At 44.7% G+C, this 20,526-nt stretch overlaps 1 protein-coding gene and 1 long non-coding RNA gene across 2 annotated transcripts in view; both read left to right on the plus strand.

Annotated features, from left to right (window-relative positions):
- The window catches only part of LOC127416377 (intersectin-2-like), a 71,276-nt gene extending 61,941 nt beyond the window's left edge, over positions 1-9,335 (plus strand). Inside the window, exons 35-40 of the mRNA XM_051655703.1 lie at positions 390-599; positions 727-848; positions 5,605-5,687; positions 5,776-5,859; positions 6,498-6,671; positions 8,245-9,335. Of these exons, the coding sequence (XP_051511663.1) occupies positions 390-599; positions 727-848; positions 5,605-5,687; positions 5,776-5,859; positions 6,498-6,671; positions 8,245-8,402 (831 nt within the window). The 3' untranslated portion in view covers positions 8,403-9,335. The remainder of the gene's footprint in view (positions 1-389; positions 600-726; positions 849-5,604; positions 5,688-5,775; positions 5,860-6,497; positions 6,672-8,244) is intronic.
- A 2,600-nt stretch (positions 9,336-11,935) lies between these two features.
- Positions 11,936-14,767, plus strand: LOC127416378 (uncharacterized). The gene is made up of 3 exons (XR_007893097.1): positions 11,936-12,260; positions 12,850-12,910; positions 14,502-14,767. It is a non-coding gene; the product is annotated as an uncharacterized LOC127416378 (long non-coding RNA).
- The last annotated feature ends 5,759 nt before the right edge of the window (positions 14,768-20,526 follow it).

Below are 20,526 nucleotides of genomic sequence, written 5' to 3' on the forward strand. Positions count from 1 at the left end.
CTACTGGGCAGAGAGGAGAATTTATTGTAAAAAAGGACTTAAATATTGATGTGTTTCTCACCTACACCTATCATATCACTTCAGAAGACATGGATTTAACCACTGGAGTCATATGGATTACTTTTATGCTGCCTTATGTGCTTTTTGGAGCTTCAAAGGTCTGGTCACCATTCACTTGCATTGTAAGGACATTGTAAGAACAGAGCTGAGATATTCATCGAAAAATATTTGTTTGTGTTCTGCTGAAGAAAGAAAGTCATACACATCTGGGATGGCATAAGGGTGATGAAAATGAAATGAAAATTTTCATTTTTGGGTGAACTATCCCTTTAATATTTTTCTGAAAATGTGACTGTATTTCTTTTGTAATATTCTTTGTCTTGTTTTAGCACCTTGTTTTTAACTCTCTGACTAACTGCCTGGGCCCTCGAAAACTGCTGCACTCTGGGAAATTGCATAAGACCAAGAGTAGCAAAGAGCTGTGGGCCTTCCTGTTTAATGACTTCCTGCTTCTCACATACACCTCCAAACAGTTCTCATCTGCTGCAGAAAAACTCTTCAACTCAAACTCCAATGCACAGTACAAGATGTATAAAACGGTAATGCTACATGGTTGGTTATGTAGGGACCTTCTGAAGTGTGTGTTAAGTTCTAGATTAGATTGTTTTGGACAGTGTTATACTGTATATTATATATTTTTGTCTTATTCTAACTTTTGTATTCTAGCCAGTGTTTCTGAATGAGGTCTTGGTCAAAATGCCCTCTGACCCATCCAGTGACGATCCAATCTTTCACATCTCGCACATTGACCGTGTATATACACTCAAGACTGACACCATTATTGAGAGGTACACATCATATTGTGCACACACAATTTCACAAATGCATTCACACTCTTCTCATTCTCATTTAAAGACCTAGATCTGGAATTACACACTCATAGACACAACCACCAAACGTCCTGGTTACTGGTAATCTGTCACTCACTCGACGTTTTGTTGATGTAGTGACACTAGGGGTCCCTATACGAAACACCACACTGGCTGAACTGTGTTACGTGAACTGGCGGTGTGTGATGGGCAGACCACTGTGTGCCTCGTAGCCAGTGCACCAGGCCGACACTTAACCTCCTCCAATGCTGTTATGAGTGTTGAACGGCCCTTCGGGGACAAGTTGACTGCCCAAAAGATAGAGACAGGCAAGCCCAGTCGTGGCCTCTTTTTTTCCTCTCCCCCCAAAAAAAGGAATTAACCGACTGGGGCCACCAGGTCTACGTCGGGGGGTGTCCCTCCGAAGGGGAAGACACCACAGAGACCACACCCCGCCCGGGGTGGGGGGGGGGGGGTATTTGAGTGGAAATACGCCACATGGTCTTGCCGAGCTTTGTCGGAAGTATGTCATGTGGAGAAGTCCCATGGTAGGTCCTACCCTACGGGGGAGGAGTTTCTACAAGCATGGTGACTGGGGCAGAGGAGCCTTTGCCCAAGGAAGACGCAGTTTACCAACAGGGAAACGAATTAGCGGAAGATATACGTCGCATGGGGTTACCTATGGGGAACCACCACATGCGGAGCACCTACCCCAGTACAGGGCTTAGTTAGCACATGTACTGAGCAGACAGCGAGTTTCTCCGCAACTCATCTGCCACAGGAAATCATCCAGGGAACACAGTTTGTGAACACTACTGCGAGTCAACAGCACACGTCTTCAGCTCAGGGGAGGTGAAAGGAGCTATGCGCAAGCGATACACCCGGCCAACTGTCCCGGACTTACCTGCTTGTGCCTGCCACTACATGGGACAAAACCGGTTCCACCCGGAGATTGTAGAACCTCACAAAGGTATTGGGTGTTGCCCCGTCCGCTGCTCTGCAAATGTCTGTTAGAGAGGCGCCACTGGTCAAGGCCCAGTAGGCCGCTACACCCCTGGTAGAATGGGCTCGTAGCCCTGCTGGGGTGGCATGTCCTGGGCGTGATATGCCATTGTTATGGCGTCAATGAGCCAGTGGGCGATCCTCTGCTTGGAGACAGCGCTTCCTTTCCACTGTCCACCAAAGCAGACACAGAGCTGCTCAGAGACTCTAAAGCTCTGCGTGCGATCCAAATAGATGTGTAAAGCACGCACTGGACACAACAATGTCAGGGCTGGGTCTGCCTCCTCCTGGAACAGCGCTTGCAGGTTCACCACCTGGTAGCTGTCGTGAGGAGCGTGAGGTCCGAGAACCATGTCTGGGTGGGCCAGTAGGGTGCTACCAGGACAACCTGCTCCTCATCTTCCCTGACCTTGCACAGGGTCTGTGCAAGTAGGCTCACTGGGGGAAACCAGTCCAGGGGGCCAGCTGTGTGCCAGCGCATCTATACCGAGAGGTGCCTTGGTCAGTGGGAGGATTCTTGGGAAGCGAACAGGTCTACCTATGCCTGCCCGAATTGACTCCAAATCAGTAGGACCACCTGAGGGTGGAGTCTCCACTCTCCCCTGAGGGTAACCTGCCGTGACAGCGTGTCCGCTGCAGTGTTGAGGTCGCCCAGGATGTGAGTGGCTCGCAGCGACTTGAGGTGCTGCTGACTCCAGAGGAGGAAACGGCAGGCGAGTTGTGACATACAATGGGAGCATAGACCGCCTTGACGGTTGATATATGCTACCGTTGCCATGTTGACTGTTCGAAATTTACATGCTTGCGCTGGATCAACGGCTGAAACCTCCACAGGGCGAGCAGGATTGCCAGCAACTTGAGGCAGTTGATGTGCCAACGTAGCCGCGGGCCTGTCCAGGAGCCGGCGGCTGCGTGCCCATTGCATACAGCACCCCAGCCCCTTTTGGAGGTGTCTGTCGTAACCACGACGCACCTGGAGACCTGCTGTAGGGGAACGCCTGCCCGTAGAAACGTGAGGTCGGTCCAAGGACTGAAGAGGCGGTGACAGATCGGCGTGATGGCCACGTGATGTGTCCCGCGATGCCATGCCCATCTCGGGACTCGAGGGACACCGCTGAGGATGCCATATGCCCCAGAAGCCTCTGAAAAAGTTTCAGTGGAACCGCTGTCTTCTGTCTGAACACCTTCAAACAGGTCAGCACTGACTGTGCGCGCTTGTTCGTGAGGCGCGCCGTCAACGAGTCTGAGTTCAACTCCAAGCCGAGAAAAGAGATGCTCTGAACCGGGAGGAGCTTGCTCTTTTCCCAGTTGACCCGAAGCCCTAGGCAGCTGAGGTGCGAGAGCACCAGGTCCCTGTGTGCACACAACACATCCCGAGAGTGAGCTAGGATTAGCCAATCGTCGAGATAGTTGAGGATGCGAATGCCCACTTCCCTTAACGGGGCAAGGGCTGCCTCTGTGACCTTCGTGAAGACGAGAGGGGATAAGGACAGGCTGAAAGGGAGGAGCTTGTACTGATACTCCTGACCCTCGAATGCAAACCACAGGAAGGGTCTGTGTCGAGGTAGAATCAAGACGTGGAAGTACGCGTCCTTCAGGTCTACCGCCGCGAACCAATCTTGATGCCGGATGCTTGCTAGAATGCGTTTTTGCATCAGCATCTTGAACGGGAGTCTGTGTAAAGCCCGGTTCAGTACTCGCAGGTCCAAGATTGGCTGCAACCTACCGCCTTTCTTCGGTACAATGAAGTAGGGGCTGTAAAACCCCTTCTTCATCTCGGCCGGAGGGACAGGCTCTATCGCATCCTTCCGTAGGAGGGCAGCGATCTCCGTGCGCAAGGTAACAGCATTCTTGCTCTTCACCAAGGTGAAGTGGATGCCGCTGAACCTGGGCGGACGCCTGGTGAACTGAATCGCGTAGCCGAGTCGGACGGTCCAGATCAGCCATTGTGACAGGTTGGAAAGCGCAAGCCACACGTCCAAGCTCCGGGCGAGGGGGACCAAGGGGACAATCTCATTGGACGTACCAGCGGGTGGGGTCTTGTGGCGGGGCGGAGCCTTAGGTGCCACGCCATGTTGTGGCCGTGCTGAGTTCAAGGACATCGAAGCACTTACCTGGCTTCTTATGACCACCCTCGGAACAGCCTGGGATGGGGGAGGAAGAGGCATGTCCTCGTGACCCGTGGAGACTGTCACACTGGGGGCGGATTTGTGCTACAACTGGGCGCGCAGGGGCGGGGAGACCGCCGCTGGAGCGCCAAACCTGCCAAAATGGAATGGTGGACAGTGGTCATGATGATGGCCGTGCACACCGTTTATGTGACCCAGGGAACAAGGAAACCGCTCTTTTGCTGAACTCTTGGGTACCGCAGCCACTTGGGCATGCAGCAAAATGAAATGAAAAGGCAACAAAAGATTCTCCTCCTGGCCCTCCACCGGGGGATGGAGTGGTCTGCTTACCAGCTCCAAAGAATTGGGTTTCGTTGCCCCTGGTTCGCCCGTCTCAGGGGCGCATTGAACACTTTCACGGGTTCTTGGTGGCCAGCCGTGAGACGGGTGGCGTCTGCTTCCTGTGGTGGGTTCCACGCCGGGGCTGGGCTGCAGGGGCAGGCTGCAGCGGAGCTGGTGCAGTCACCGCAGGGGGACGCCCTTGGTGATGAGCAGGCGGGGTGCGTGATCTTGAGCTGCGCCGGGGTAGGATGTGCCGGATAGCCTCCGTAAGCTGCTTCACCACCGAGAACTGCTGGGCAAAGTCCTCGACGGTGTCGCCGAATAGGCCAACTTGGGAAATGGGGGCAGCAAGGAACCGTGTCTTGTCGGCCTCTCCCATCTTGACCAGGTTGAGCCAAAGGTGGCGCTCCTGGACCACCAAGGTGGACATCGCCCGCCTGAGAGACACAATCCGGAAGCACAATCGGGGCAGACGAGCGTGCTGGGGAATGGGAGGTCTGTGGGGGGATACCCGGCGGAGGTGGTCCCATTGGGGTCCCCAAATCGCCCCCAGTGCTAGCCGCACTGACCTCATACCCGTAGGTAGAAGGACCGAGGCAGGGAGCCACTGGGGTGGCTTGCTTTCTTACGAAGGCAAAACGTGACCGCAACGTTGCCATGGTCATGTTCTTGCAATGAGTACATGATCCATCCACAAACGCTGTCTCCACGTGGGTCACAGCCAGACACAAAAGACAGCGATCGTGACCATCAGAAGGCAAGAGATAATGACCGCAACCAGGAATAACACACAAACGGAAAGGCATCTTTAAAAAGACACGTCTTTAAAAAGACGTTCCATTCTCTTTTAGAGAAATATACTCTTTTATTTCTGCCGAAGCGCCCAGGGGCGTTCTCTGCAGTGCACCAGTGCAGAGGAGAAAGAAGCTGCTGAAATGCACCGTCAGATCCAGCAGAGGTGAATGAACAGTCAGCTCAGTGAACATCGACCTTTCGGCTCCGAAGAGAAAATCTGAATGAGTGGTTGCATACCAGCTCCTTTTATACCCGTATGTCCGGGGGAGTGGTATGCAAATACCACTTGCCAATTTTCATTGGCCTTTTATCAAAAACCAGAAGTGTTTCGGGCTCCCAAGAGTGACCCCTAGTGTCACTACATCGACACAACACAAGTACCTGTTGCAGAAACAAAATGAAAATATGGAATTAATACGGTAGGTATGTGTTTTAAATGAATACAGTCACTAACATTATTAATCTTTAGCACTTTCCTGTTTAATCAGGACTACATGGGTGCAGAAGATCAAAGCAGCATCTGACCACTTTATAGAGACTGAGAAGCTCAAAAGAGAGAAGGCATACCAAGGTTGGAAATCAATTCTTCTTAAGTGTCAGCTCAAAGCTATTGTGTCTGAATGCATCTTTACTGATAAAAGCCTTTGTATTTTGTTTAGCTCGCTCTCAAAAGAATAGTGGAATTGGGCGACTGTTAGTAACAGTCCTGGAGGCAACTGAGCTGAAGCCCTGCAAGCCAAATGGTTTGTAATTAATGCACAGACACATCACATTCACAAGCACTATTCACACAAATTCATTAACAATTTTCCAATTTTTAAAGGTGCTCTCAAATTTGTGTTTATGTTGCACTGACACCTAGAAGCATAGATGCAAAACCAGAAGTTTTTAGTTGCTTTTTAGAAATGCTATTATTCCACGAGTGAAAGCGTCCAATTACATCGAGATAAAGTGAGTAATATTCAGTTGGACTCATGAGTTCAACGTGGCGATGCTCAGTAGTGTGCGCCCAGCACAAAATGTAGAACAAAGCAGCTTTTTAAACAGATTTTTCAAAAATACCATTCTACTATCACTATTTATTTCTCTTTAAAAGTTAGCAATTAGCAAAACAAAATAAATAAATAAATAAATAAATAAATAAATAAATAATTTTTAATTTTTAATTGATAATATTTAGACATTTAAAGATTTCTCTTTTTTATGGTACTTCACATTTACTAACAGTGTACCCGGATTAGTATCAGTTCATCGTTTCGCTTTTGCCAAATATCTGAATCAATTTAATCATTCAACTGGTTCATGTATTCACTTGCCTAATTTTAAGTCAGTTCTTTTTGTATCCGATCTGATGACATGTAATTTGCTGTGTGTTTTATAGGCAAGAGTAACCCATACTGTGAGCTAAGTATGGGTGCTCAGTGCTATGCCTCCCGTCATCAGCCCGACACACTTAACCCCAAATGGAACTTCAACTGCCACTTCTTCATCAAAGACCTATATCAGGATGTCCTCTGCCTCACTATCTTTGAGAGGGACCAGTTCTCTCCAGACGGTGGGGTTTAATTGATAGTGCACATAAACACTCATAAGGTTATTGACAATGATGCATACCCATACTAATGGGGCTTTCCCACTGCATGGTACAGCTTGACTCGACTCGACACTGCTCGCTTTTTGGGGGTTTTCTATTGTGGATAGTACCTGATACCTGGTACTTTTTTTAGTACCACCTCGGTTGAGGTTCCAAGTGAGCCGAGCCAATACTAAATGTGATGTCAAAACCCTGCAGATCACTGATTGGTCAGAGAGAATCGTCATTACCAGCTTCACTAGATTTGCGACATGGGACATCAACCCGCTAGTTTTAAAGTTAGCAACAGCGATAGCAGTATCAGTTGTTCACGCGACTTTCGAATTGTAAAAAGAAATGGCTGTGCACAAAACCACGCCGTGCTCAATAAATGAGGTGCAGACATTCCTCTCGTTAGTAGCAGAGGAGAGAATCCAACGAGAGTTGGATGGAGCGACGCAACTATTACAATCAGCCTATAATCCCACCCGCGTTGAGGCTGCACTAAACTGCCCTGGAAAAGCAAGCTCAGAAAAGTAAAGCGAGCAGAGTTGAGTCGAGTTGAACCGTAACATGCAGTGGAAAATTACCATTAGTGGGTATTTGGGTACTTTTCAGCTTGGTCAGGCTGGGATACCTCTGGCTAACCAATTAGACCAGCAAACCACTCTTAGGCTGTCCCCCCCAAAATTCTACATTTTATCAATTAATATTATATCATGAAATTGTGTATATATAATAATGTGAACTGTCAATGTTTGAAATATTGTGTACAGTATACAAAGTGTTCTCACACAGGTGTTCCGGTTCATTTATTAAAGAGAGAGAAGTCTCGTTTCTGTAGCACATCTGTGCTATTTGTAATTAAAACAAATATTAATATTTACTTTTTTATCTGACTGTAAAGAACAGAAAGGATATTAAAAGACACATTATTCAGTGAAAGTGGAGTGCGGGATCTCATCTTTGATGGACACACATTAAACAGAAGAAATGGTCCATTATAATCTCAAGCACTTTTCAACAAAAGGCGTTTTTCCAGGTATTCCAGTACTTAGATTTCTAAAAGTTAAATTCAAGCACTTCAAGGACCTTGTGCGAACCCTGTAAACAGTGTAGAAAGAAAGCGCAGTAGGGGTAAAATCAAGCGATGTTTGAAAAGTCATTTCATTTATGATCACATGGACAGAAAACAATGTTGCAAATTTCGAAACATCGAGTATTGCTTTGATATGGTTAATTTTTTGGGGGGTTTGCAACATATCGAAATTAAATGTATTGTCCCATCCCTAATGCAGATAAAAAATGTTTTATATTGTTATGCATACACTGTAAAAAGTGGTAACCTGCAATTGCTACCTTAAGGAGCTATATTCTGCTTGATCTAACCATTACAATTCATTTTGTTGGAGTAATCTAATGTATTCAGCTTTATTTTGAAATGTTAATAACATTTTTGACTTGATTAAACCAGTTAATTTAGATGTTACACCTTCAGAACATCTTAGTCTTTTTCAGTGTTTTTTTTTTTTAACTTAATGTTCTTTCAATACAGATTTTCTAGGTCGTACTGAAGTTCCTGTTGCAACAGTAAAAAAGGATCAAGATGGTAAAGGTCCATTGGTACGCTGTCTGCTTCTTCACGAAGTTCCAACTGGAGAAGTGAAAGTGCGGCTTGACCTGCAGCTCTATGAGCAAACACCTCAACTGTGAATTCCACATCTGTTTAACAATAACTTACACTTACACTTACACTTGAACATTAAACAGCTCAAAATTTTTCATTTCATCTATATGATTATATTTCTAAATTACATAATGAGCACTTCAGAACTATGTTTGGCTGTTTTATCTTGTTGTGAAGTGTAAGCTTTAACTGCAGTGTCTAAGGGCTGACTTTCCTGTGTCATCGTGGGATGGTGATTTTTGTCAATTCATTGATTAAAATAGTGATCGTTTTAAAATTACAGGAGTGACAGCTCCTTTACAATGTGCACACTCTTGATGTGGCAAAGGTGAACCACTTTACAAATGTTTACATGCTTTAACATGCCTACAGCCTTGTAGTTTCATGCTATTTACTCTCATACATGCTCATGATGTCAAACAATGGGAAGTTTTGGTTAATAATAACATGATGGTTAGGATAGGAACAAGTTGATATTTTAAACCTTTTCAAATCTTTCCTTAAAACTTTGAATGATACTCTGAACATATTCCTTCTGACCAGAAATTTCAGTCTCAACACTATTTTTAAACATACGGTACAGGGAAGTTTCTTTAATGATATGAACCATATATATTTGTCCTAAATATGAATTTGTTTTACTAGAGAATCCCTACCTTACTCTTTTCTTTCTTTGGTCAAATTCTGACCTGTCAAATGTCTTGTTCTAAAGCCAAAATTGCTTTAGTTAGGGTAAAGCACAGTTAGAGTAATCTGTATTACTATATCTTAGAGTACTCTGAAATATACTGTTATATTCAATAGCAGCCATGAAAAAAATCTGGCAGAAATTAAGTCAGAATTGGAATACTGGTTCTAAACATGTTTATACTGTATATTTATATGGATATAAGTTACAATGACTCCTGTGTTGTATTTTGTTTTATTGCCATCAAATGTATAAATAGATTAAAAGATGCCACTGTTGTTTTCAACTAAAATTATGTTTACAATTGCCTGTACTCAGGACATGCCAAACATTAATTCAGTAGTTCGTAGAGTCCATGGAGCTAAGCATACATCCCACCATGAGCAACCTTAAATCTAAGAGCGATACATAAATGCAGAAACTTTAATATCCTTAATGACTTTTCAAAATGTATAGTCCTTTATACACAAGACACAAGGACTTTTTTTTAAATACATTCAAGATATACAGTACATAATTGTTTCAAAAGTGATATTCACAAGGTGAGGTCAGATAGATTCCTTTTTTAAATACGAATACACAGTGTTAAAAACACTAATATAATCAAAAATTATGTCAGAACAAAACAACAAATCTACTTTTATTTCTCAAGTATGCACATTTAGGGAAGCTTTACAGAAGCTTACATGTTGCAGTTGGATTTTTTAACAGCTGTATTGGGCTTTAAGTACAGACTGGATCTGAATATTGTTCAGTTACATTTAGGGTTGTTCCTGCCAGATGTTAAATGTTTTTTTAATTTAATGCATAATACTGTTAAACAATACTTCCACTGGAATATGGAATATATGGAATTGGGTTAGGGTACAATTATTCATATACACCAAAGACAATTATTAATTATTAAAATCAATAGAACATTGATGAGAATCAATGTTAGCTTTTCTAATCCTTTAAATCAACAATTATCAAAGATAATCTTTCATTGTTAACATCGATGAAACATAAATTAAAATTAACACTAGCTTATTGATCATTCAAATTCAACAATCATCAAAGATAATGATCAGTTATCAAAAATCAATAGAATATTAATAAGGATTAACATTGACGGGGCACCACCCTGGAATCAGGGACTAATAACCAGATAGTATAACAGTCTCAATATTAGATTGTTTTCTTAGGAAAATCGACATCCGAAGAATATCAATTTTCGGGAAAAAAAAAACAATGAATGAAGGCTTGAATCCGAGCACTGACATCCCGTCAGCATGACACAGGCGTATGCAAAACAAACCAAAACACTTCTCTTTGTAATATAACAAAGTTTATTTATGCAGTAATATCAATTAATAATTAATACAATGCAGTCAATAAACTTCTGACTTACAACTACAAACTAAACAGTGATATGATTAAATATGGAAACTAAAATAATCCTATAACACATAAGGTGTGTGTGTGTGTGTGTAAGGAGGGACGTGCACAAAATGGCGGACGTGACTCTCGTGGAGAGTATGTCACGCGAGACTTCCAGCCAGGGAATATGGCCGCGAATGTGGGTGGAGAGAAACCAGTCAATGGTAGCTTAGGGAAAAAGCTGAGCTTTATCATGAAGCTATCTACTAGCCAAAAATGTGTGCCAGAATGTTTGTGAGGGGTTGCGTGTGTGTGTGTGTGTGTGTGTGTGTGTGGTTAGTACGAGAGAGAGAATTAAGTGATGGCCCCAAAGCCGATTTTGCGATCGTGGGAGAGAAAGCAGCTGTTAGTTTATCACTCAGAGACGCGGTGGACGGCTCGTAAACCGTTCCGCGGTCTTTGATTCTTTAATGGATAAACTCAGTTTGCCAGTCTCACCCGCGATGGCAGAAATGCACAACAGCCCAGTGTGGTTGGACTACAATACAGCAACTCAAATTCGTGATAATTATTACCCTGAGTATTAATAATGAGCGGACATGGTGGTCCGTAAACTGTACAAACAATAACCTTGATACACAAGAACAACACACTATAATATTCTATCTCTGCCCAGACTTAAATCTCTTACTTGAAACGCATGAGGATGCAGAATATGTGTTCATCCATCCTTTAACTCAGACTCGGTTCCTCGAGGCTTGGGTGATGACGGGAGGCCGTTTCCTCGCTCTGTTGGCAGGCGTTATGGCTGCTGATTCTCGGCGGGCTGGCGGAGAAATCAGTGATGTTGACTTGATTGAAGAGGGAAGAGAAATCTTTTCTCTTCACTTCTGCAGGCAAACGGATTAAGATGCGGATTGCTCGGCGGTCTCCTTCGGATCCGTTAGAGTATTCGGTGGAACACAGAGTAATCTCAACTCGTCCAGCGAGATGGAGATTGTATGGCCACAGTTTTAAGTTGGACGTTACTTCCTTGTGCCACGAGGCTGCACCTGAGAGCAGCAATGAGCTGCGTCTACACACGGCGAGCAAAGTTGCTGGAAGCAAATCCCGGAAGCATTTCAGAGGTATTTCTACTCCTGATGATGTCATGGTTGAGGTGCGTTCTGTCGTGTGCCTCATCCAATAGGAGTTGAGAGTTCGATCCTTTAGTGAGCAAGGCTTCATGGGATTTGTAGTCTGTTTTGGACTCCCTTTGTTTGATTTTGGCACGATTTTTATCAGTACAATTTATGACTTGGTATGTGGGGGCCTGAGATAGGTTTTACGACTGTGTTAGGCCTGCCTTTGTCTTCTATCTGAATACATGAGGCCCAACATTTGTGTTCTACAGAAGTAGAAAGTCATACTCATCTGGGATGGCATGATGGTAAATAAATGGGTGAACTATCCCTTTAAGAATATATATTTAATATGTACTCTCATGCTGCCCTTTATGCATACAGTATACCTTAGCATTACAGTAGTTAATGTAGTGCGTGTACATGCTCTTCATGTTCTTTGTCTCATAATAGCCGTGGTGTGTAAAGTGTTGCTCAATGCTCCACTGCACAAGCAGCCACACACGCTGTGTCCAGCGCTTATAGAGCAGTTACCGCTTCCTCAGGGCCAATGTGTCTCTGTGAGTTAGGTAGTGCTCCAGATTCTGACACAAACACAAATGGCTCAGAGCTATTTGACAGAACAGTCACTTCTAAATTGCCACCCTAAATATTATAAAACCAAATACTGTATCTTAAATAGACATTGAAGAGGACATATCCTACCCAGTATTCAGGTTAGTGGTGAATTATTATTGTTTATTTTGTAATGACATTAGCTTCTTGCTGTTCAGAGTGTAATTGTTTCTGCAGGTGAACAGACAAAGGAGTTGGGTGTGTGCAATATCTATTCAATATGCAGTTTGTGTGTGTGCAAACATATACCAGTATTTGCTTTTTGGAGCTGAGAGAGAGTGTGGGTTTCATGTCATATGCAGTCCTCCTTTCTGTGATTGTGCTGATTGGTTGGAGTTTCATTCTTATTGAAAAGAGATTTCCTGGCTGATCATTTCACTGTGACAGCTGCTTGAAAAAAGAACAGCTCAAGTGCATTTATGTAAATAAATATTCCTAGATTCTAAGTACTGTATATGAACACAACATTTACTGGAGGTTTTAATGCTAAATCTGATAGATTAGGAAAAACAAAAAGTAGATGATGCATTGCTCTCATGCTCCAATCATTACATACACAATGCATTCATAACGAATGTTTAATTGTTAATTTCCATTCTAAAATATTGTCTTGGTTTATTTGACAAAATATAAGGAGACGGTAACATAACAGGTCAGGTGTAATTGCAGTTGTAGTATCTTATTCTTTAGGACATTCAACACAGCTCACCCTGCCTGACACCACCTTGGACAACCAGGGAAGAAAGAAAAGGTATTCATGCATGAAGTAACACACTGTATGTTGCTAAATGACTCAGCTTGGCAGGACAATTTCAACACAATTTTGAATAATCTGGAACAAACAATGTACTTTAATTCTTTTAATGTCAGCCAAACATCACACAACACACCCAAGCCATTGGTGCCGTGATCCACTTGGCCTCTTAATGCATTACCCTACAACAACAAAAGTAAATACCTTGAAGACCCCTTTAAAAAATAGGAATGTTCACTACTATTTACAGAAACTCTGGCAGTATTAAAGCTCATGTTCTGCTTGGCTGGGACGGTGGGGTTTGTGATGCCTAAGTGCGGTTGCTTCTGCATTCTGATAAATCAAGCTTCCTTCATTGCTACTGATGAATAATTTGTGAGCAGCAGGTTCAGCCTAGCTTGAATGCAAAGGTTTGGGAGAATGGTGCATTCAGTAAGAATGAAACACCAATGCAGGGCACTGTAGGCTATCTATGTTTATGCAACTTTATTTACAATACACTTATGACATCATCTGTGTGCTAAAAATTCTTAAATTAAATGAGTCTAATATAAAGTAAGCCTACTACCCTAGATACAGTGGGCTCTAGATCAATTGAGAATTCAAAATGAGATTCAAAAAGGATTCAAAAACACCTAATACTTCAGATTAAAGATGGTTTGATGTGGCTCCCCATCCATCCCACCTCATTAAAACATTGCTACATTTTTTCTCTCCAAATTCTTTATTTTCGTACAATAACATTAAAAAAATTACAAGCAAGCTGATTATACGCTATTTGTAAAATGTACATTACTAGAAAAGAAAGTCATTGAATCATGAATCAATACATAGCGTCATCGAATTGATGCAAAAAACATAGGCACCTATTTACTCTTTTCGGCAGGACTGTGTTTCTATTGTGACATCTATCCAATGAAATTGAATTAAGTTCTGTCAAGAACTCAAGAAGCTTCACAGCGGCACAAAGGCAGTCACAATTGTGCCCATTGTGCCTCCAGCCTTTGTAGTTTATTTCGTTGCAATAACTGTGATGTGTTACAGTAAATAAATCTACTTCACACTATTACTGTATACTAGACTTTTTTTAAGGCTATGATTAAATTCTTTGGGCCCCAAAGTTTGGGAGCATGAAGGCCACACGCACATGTAAAGAAATGTATTCTTCATTTTGTATGCACTTTATTTATTATTTGCCTAAATGTATTATTTACCTTATTTATTGAAAAGACAATCTGATGTCCAATGAATTGTACATAAATATGATAAAGTAATAACAATTTCCTCATTCTTTGCATAATGATATTGCAGAAAAGGCGTTTGTCACCATATCCAAAACACTCTGACGTAGATATCCGTTGACCAATGAGGAATGAGACAAATGAGGAGTCATGTCCAGTTCTGCTTTCAGAAATTATTTCAAACTGAAATATTTTTTTCACACCGTCAAAATTAATATTATGCTATAGTCTCCATCAGAGCTTAAAGGGATAGTTCACCCAAAAATGAATATTCTTTCATCATTTACTCACCCTCATGCCTTCCCAGATGTGTTGTAACCACTGTGTGTGATATGTACTTTTTGCAGTGCAGGCCTGAACACACACGGTCCAACTCACGGGCATAATTTCTAAAGTGGTCAATTGTAATTCATGAGGAGCACATGGATATTGTAAAAGTTAAACAAGGTAAGTTTGCAGTCTGGATTTCAATAATCATCCCATTGAATGTTAGATAAAACCGGAATTGGTTTGCAACAGGAGGAAAGAGCTGTATGAGGACACAATTTTCAGCCTGGCTTCACTGAAGAGAATAGACAACAATAGCTGAGTAAAAAAGATTATACTATCTGTTTTTATTTGCAATGTAGATACTTTTGCAACATGCAGTATAACAACAGTCTTATATAATTACTGTGTTTCTGATGGTTATAACTTTTAATGTTAATAGAAAAATTGACCCAAAAATGTAAATTCTGTCATCATTTACTCAACCCCATGTCCTTCCAAATCCATGTGACTTTCTTTTGCAGAACCCAAAAGAAGGTATTTTGTATTACATATAAGGAAAGTAAAAAATAGCTTGTTTTGGTCACCACTGACTTTCATTATATAGACAAAAACATTCTTTAAAATATAATCTTTTGTGTTCCACAGAAAAAGTAATACAGGTTTGGAAGGACATGAGGTTGAGTAAATTATGACAGAATTTATATTTTGGGTGAACTATCCATTTTAATGTATGAAAAATATACTTCTTATCTCTTTATTATTATTATTATTATTATTATTATCTTTGTTACATATTGTTATAAACAAAGATGATTCTTTTCCAAATGTAATTTCTAGGGATGGGCTTGGCTCTTGCAGAAGCAGAGGGGGACATTGCTGCAAAGCGTGTTGGTGTAGCCTTTATCACAGTGTCTGCAGCATCATTATTAGTGATATCCTGACCTGAAAAATCAGTGTTGGGACTGATAAAATCTTTTTTCAGCCAGCGATACCTGTCACAGGGCACAGTCTGTGTTCTTGAATAGCTTGGTTTTGTTGGCGTGATGTCCACGTAATCATCCGATGGGCGGTCATTGGGTTTTTTATTTTCCTTTTCCAGTTCACAGGCATCTCCACATTCCTCTTCATCATTTGTATCAGAGTCCTTCTCAAAGTCACTGTTCCCATTTTGGATGGCATCAATGACATCATACACATTGTAGATAAGACAGTCTTTCCTGGCAGGAGGCATTCTGAAATGGAAAAAAAATCACTGATTATTTTCCAGGCTAAATAATCTCAATGCAAATCAATCCCAATCATACTTACACGTTTTAAAGAATTCACCCATTCCACAGAATTCACCCATTCCACAGAATTCACACAATACTGTCTGGATAGCTTATTGTGCCCTCTAATTATCATGCTAATTGCACTTATACCCCTCGCATTCCAGAACATTATCACCTGTCCCTCATGAAGCAAGCAGATAAACAAGCAAAGCCCAGAAAAGAAAACAGGACCAGTTAAGTATATTTTATAAATGATAAGAAACAGATAGTTTCAAATATTGCTACACAAATACTTTCAAATTCTCAAAGAAATAATTTATTCCTTAATTCAACTTGAATTTATAATTTAATAATCATTACATTTTGATTGAAACTCAAAATGGTAACAGAGAAGACATTTAAAACTTGTGAATGATCAAAAACATTATGTTTCTATTAGTATTTTTTTCATATTGGAACAGATGAGAAGTACAATTCATCCATGTAATGTGCAAGGTGCACAGGCAAATTTTGCTACCCCTTTCACCCAGTGTTGTAAAATTACAACACTGACATAACAAGCTCAAAATCTAATTATGATCAAAGCATTCAACAGTACCTTAATATCTGCATGATCTAGACATATTACTAATCACAGAAAAAAATATTTTAGGCATTTTACTTACTTGAATGTTGATTTATCCAGTCCAGTAAAACGTTCTTGTTACTTGCGTAACCTCCGTTCCCTGATGGAGGGAACGAGACGTTGTGTCGATGTAGTGACACTAGGGGTCACTCTTAGGAGCCCGAGACACCTCTGGTCTTTGATAAAAGGCCAATGAAAATTGGCGAGTGGTATTTGCATACCACTCCCCCGGACATACTGGTATAAAAGGAGCTGGTATGCAACCACTCATTCAGGTTTTGTGCTGAGGAGCCGAGACAAGGTCCCGGCCATTTCAACGGGTAGTTCAGCGTTGTGGCAGGAGGGACACAACATCTCGTTCCCTCCATCTGGGAATGGAGGTTACGCAAGTAACCAGGACGTTCCCTATCTGTCACTCACTCGACGTTGTGCCAATGGAGTGACGCTAGGGGTCCCTATACGAAACGCCGCAACTGGCTGAACTGTGTTACTTGAACTGGCAGTGTGTGATGGGCAGACCACTGTGTGCCTCGTAGCCAGCGCACCAGGCCGACACGTAACCTCCCCCAACATTGTTATGAGTGTCGAACGGCCCTTTGGGGACAAGTCGACTGCCCAAAAGATAGAGACAGGCTAGCCCAGTTGTGGCCTCTTATCCTCTTTTTTTCCTCTCCCAAAAAAAATTGAATTAACCGACTGGGGCCACCAGGTATAGTCGGGGGGGGTGTGGTGTCACTCCCAAGGGGAAGACACCGTGGAGACCACACCCCGCCCAAAGAGAGGGGGGTGGGGTATTTTGAGTGGAAATACGTCACATGGTCTTGCCGAGCTTTGTCGGAAGTATGTCATGTGGAGAAGTCCCATGGTAGGTCCTACCCTACGGGGGAGGAGTTTCTACAAGCATGATGACTGGGGCAGAGGGGACTCTGCCCAAGGAAGATGCAGTTTACCAACAGGGAAACGAATTAGCGGAAGATATACGTCGCATGGGGTTACCTACGGGGAACCACCACATGTGGAGCACCTACCCCAGTACAGGGCTTAGTTAGCACATGTACTGTGCTGGCAGCCAGTTTCTCCGCAAACTTGTCTGCCACAGGGCTCGGATGAAATCATTCAGGGAATTCAGTTTGTGAACACTACTGGGAGTAAACAGTGCACATCTTCAGCTCAGGGGAGGTGAAAGGCACTATGCGCAAGTGATGCACCCAGCCAGCTGTCCCGAACTTACCTGCTTGTGCGTGCCACTACACGGGACGAAACTGGTTCCACCCGGAGATTGTAGTACCTCGCAAGTTGTTGGGGGTTGCCCAGCTCGCTGCTCTGCAAATGTCTGTTAGAGAGGTGCCACTGGTCAAGGCCCAGGAGGCCGCTACACCCCTGGTAGAATGGGCTTGTAGCCCTACCAGGGGTGGCACATCCTGGGCGTGATATGCCATTGTTATGGTTTCAGTGAGCCAGTGGGCGATCCTCTGCTTGGAGACAGCGCTTCCTTTCTGCTGTTCACCAAAGCAGACAAAGATGCTGCTCAGAGACTCTAAAACTCTGTGTGCTATCCAAATAGATGCGTAAAGCGTGCACCGGACACAGCAACGTCAGGGCTAGGTCTGCCTCCTCCTGGGGCAGCGCTTGCAGGTTCATCACCTGATCCCTAAAAGGGGTCATGGGAACCTTGGGCACATAGCCCGGTCGGGGTCTCAGGATCACGTGAGAGTAGCCCGGACCAAGCTCCAGGCACGTTTCGCTGACAGAGAACGCTTGCAAGTCTCCTACCCTCTTGATGGAAGTGAGCGCAGTCAGGAGGGCAGTCTTCAAAGAGAGTGCCTTTATGCTCAGTTGACTGCAAGGGCTCAAAGGGGGCTCTGAAGAAATACAAAGAGGTCCTATGAGGGAACAAGGCGTGGTCTGGAGGGATTCAACCTCCTGGCGCCTCTCAGGAACCTGATGATCAGGTCATGCTTCCCTAAGGACTTATCGTACACTGTGTCGTGGTGTGCCGCTATAGTGGCTACATACACCTTCAAGATGGAGGGGGACAGCCACCCTTCCAACCTCTCCTGCAGGAAGGAAAGCACTGATCCGACTGCACATCTCTGGGGGTCTTCGTGTCGGGAAGAGCACCACTTAGTGAACAGATGCCACTTAAAGGTATACAGGTGCCTCGTAGAGGGGGCCCTTGCCTGAGTGATCGTGTCTAGGTAGGCTGCTTAAATCTTCCACGTCCTGTCCAGGGGCCAGTCATGGAGATTCCAGAGGTCTGGTCATGGGTGCCAGATGGTGCCCCGTCCCTGAGAAAGAAGGTCCTTCCTCAGGGGCTGTCGCGAGGAGCGTGAGATCTGAGAACCACGTCTGGGTGGGCCAGTAGGGTGCTACCAGGACGACCTGCTCCTCGTCCTCCCTGACCTTGCACAGGGTCTGTGCAAGTAGGCTCACTGGTGGAAATGCATATTTGCAAAGTCCAGGGGGCCAGCTGTGTGCCAGCGCATCTATACTGAGAGGTGCCTCGGTCAGGGTATACCAGAGCGGGCAATGGGAGGATTCTTGTGAGGTGAACAGGTCTACCTGTGCCTGCCCGAATCGGCTTCAAATCAGCTGGACCACCTGAGGGTGGAGTTTCCACTCTCCCCTGAAGGTAACCTGCCATGACAGCACGTCCGCTGCAGTGTTGAGGTCGCCCGGGATGTGAGTGGCTTGCAGGGGCTTGAGATGCTGCTGACTCCAGAGGAGGAGACGTGGGCGAGTTGTGACATACAATGGGAGTGCAGACTGCCTTGACGGTTGACATATGCTACCGTTGTCATATTGTCTGTCCGAACTAACACATGCTTGCCCTGGATCAACGGCCAAAAACTCAGCAGGGTGAGCAGAATTGCCAGCAACTCAGTTGATGTGCCAACGCAGCCGCGGGCCCGTCCATAAGCCGGCGGCTGCGTGCCCATTGCATACAGTGCCCCAGCCCATTTTGGAGGTGTCTGTCGTAACCACGACGCGCCTGGAGACCTGCTCTAGGGGAACGCCTGCCCGTAGAAACGTAGGTCGGTCCAAGGGCTGAAGAGGTGGTGACAGATCGGCGTGATGGCCACGCGATGTGTCCCGTAGTGCCATGCCCATCTCGGGATTCGAGTCTGAAGCCAGTGCTGAAGCGGTCTCATATGCAACAACCCGAGCGGAGTGGCCACCGCTGAGGATGCCATATGCCCCAGGAGCCTCTGAAAGAGTTTCAGTGGAACCACTGTCTTCTGTCTGAACACCTTCAAACAGGTCAGCACCGACTGTGCATGCTCGTTCGTGAGGTGCGCTGTCAACGAGACTGAGTCCAACTCCAAGCCGAGAAAAGAGATGCTCTGAACCAGGAGGAGCTTGCTCTTTTCCCAGCTGACCCAAAGCCCTAGTCGGCTGAGGTGCGAGAGCACCAGGTCCCTGTGTGCACACAACACATCCCGAGAGTGAGCTAGGATTAGCCAATCATCGAGATAGTTAAGGATGCGAATGCCCACTTCTCTTAGCGGGGCAAGGGCTGCCTCTGCGACTTGCATGAAGACGTGAGGGGACAAGGACAGGCCGAAAGGGAGAAGCTTGTACTGATACGCCCGACCCTCGAATGCAAACCGCAGGAAGGGTCTGTGTCAAGGTAGAATTGAGACGTGGAAGTACGCGTCCTTCAGGTCTACCGCCGCGAACCAATCTTGATGCCGGACGCTTGCTAGGATGCGTTTTTGCGTCAGCATCTTGAACGGGAGTATGTGCAAAGCCCGGTTCAGTACTCGCAGGTCCAAGATTGGCCGCAACCCACTGCATTTTTTCAGTACAATGAAGTAGGGGCTGTAAAACCCCTTCCTCATCTCGGCCGGAGGGACAGGCTCTATCGCATCCTTCTGTAGGAGGGTAGCGATCTCTGCGCACAAGGTAGCAGCGTTCTCGCCCTTCATTGAGGTGAAGTGGATACCGATGAACCTGGGCGGACGCCTGGCGAACTGAATCGCATAGCCGAGTCGGACGGTCCGGATCAGCCATCGCGACGGATTGGAAAGCGCAAGCCATGCATCCAAGTTCCAGGTGAGGGGGACCAAGGGGACAATCTCGTCGGACGTACTGGCAGGTGGGGCCTCGCGGCGGGGCAGAGCCTGAGGTGTCATGCCATGTTGTGGCCGTGCTGAGTTCAGGGACTTTCAAGCACTTACCTGGCTCCTTGTGACCAGGATGGGG

The sequence above is a fragment of the Myxocyprinus asiaticus genome, chromosome 25, assembly GCF_019703515.2.
Source record: "Myxocyprinus asiaticus isolate MX2 ecotype Aquarium Trade chromosome 25, UBuf_Myxa_2, whole genome shotgun sequence".
NCBI classification, from domain to species: Eukaryota; Metazoa; Chordata; class Actinopteri; order Cypriniformes; family Catostomidae; genus Myxocyprinus; species Myxocyprinus asiaticus.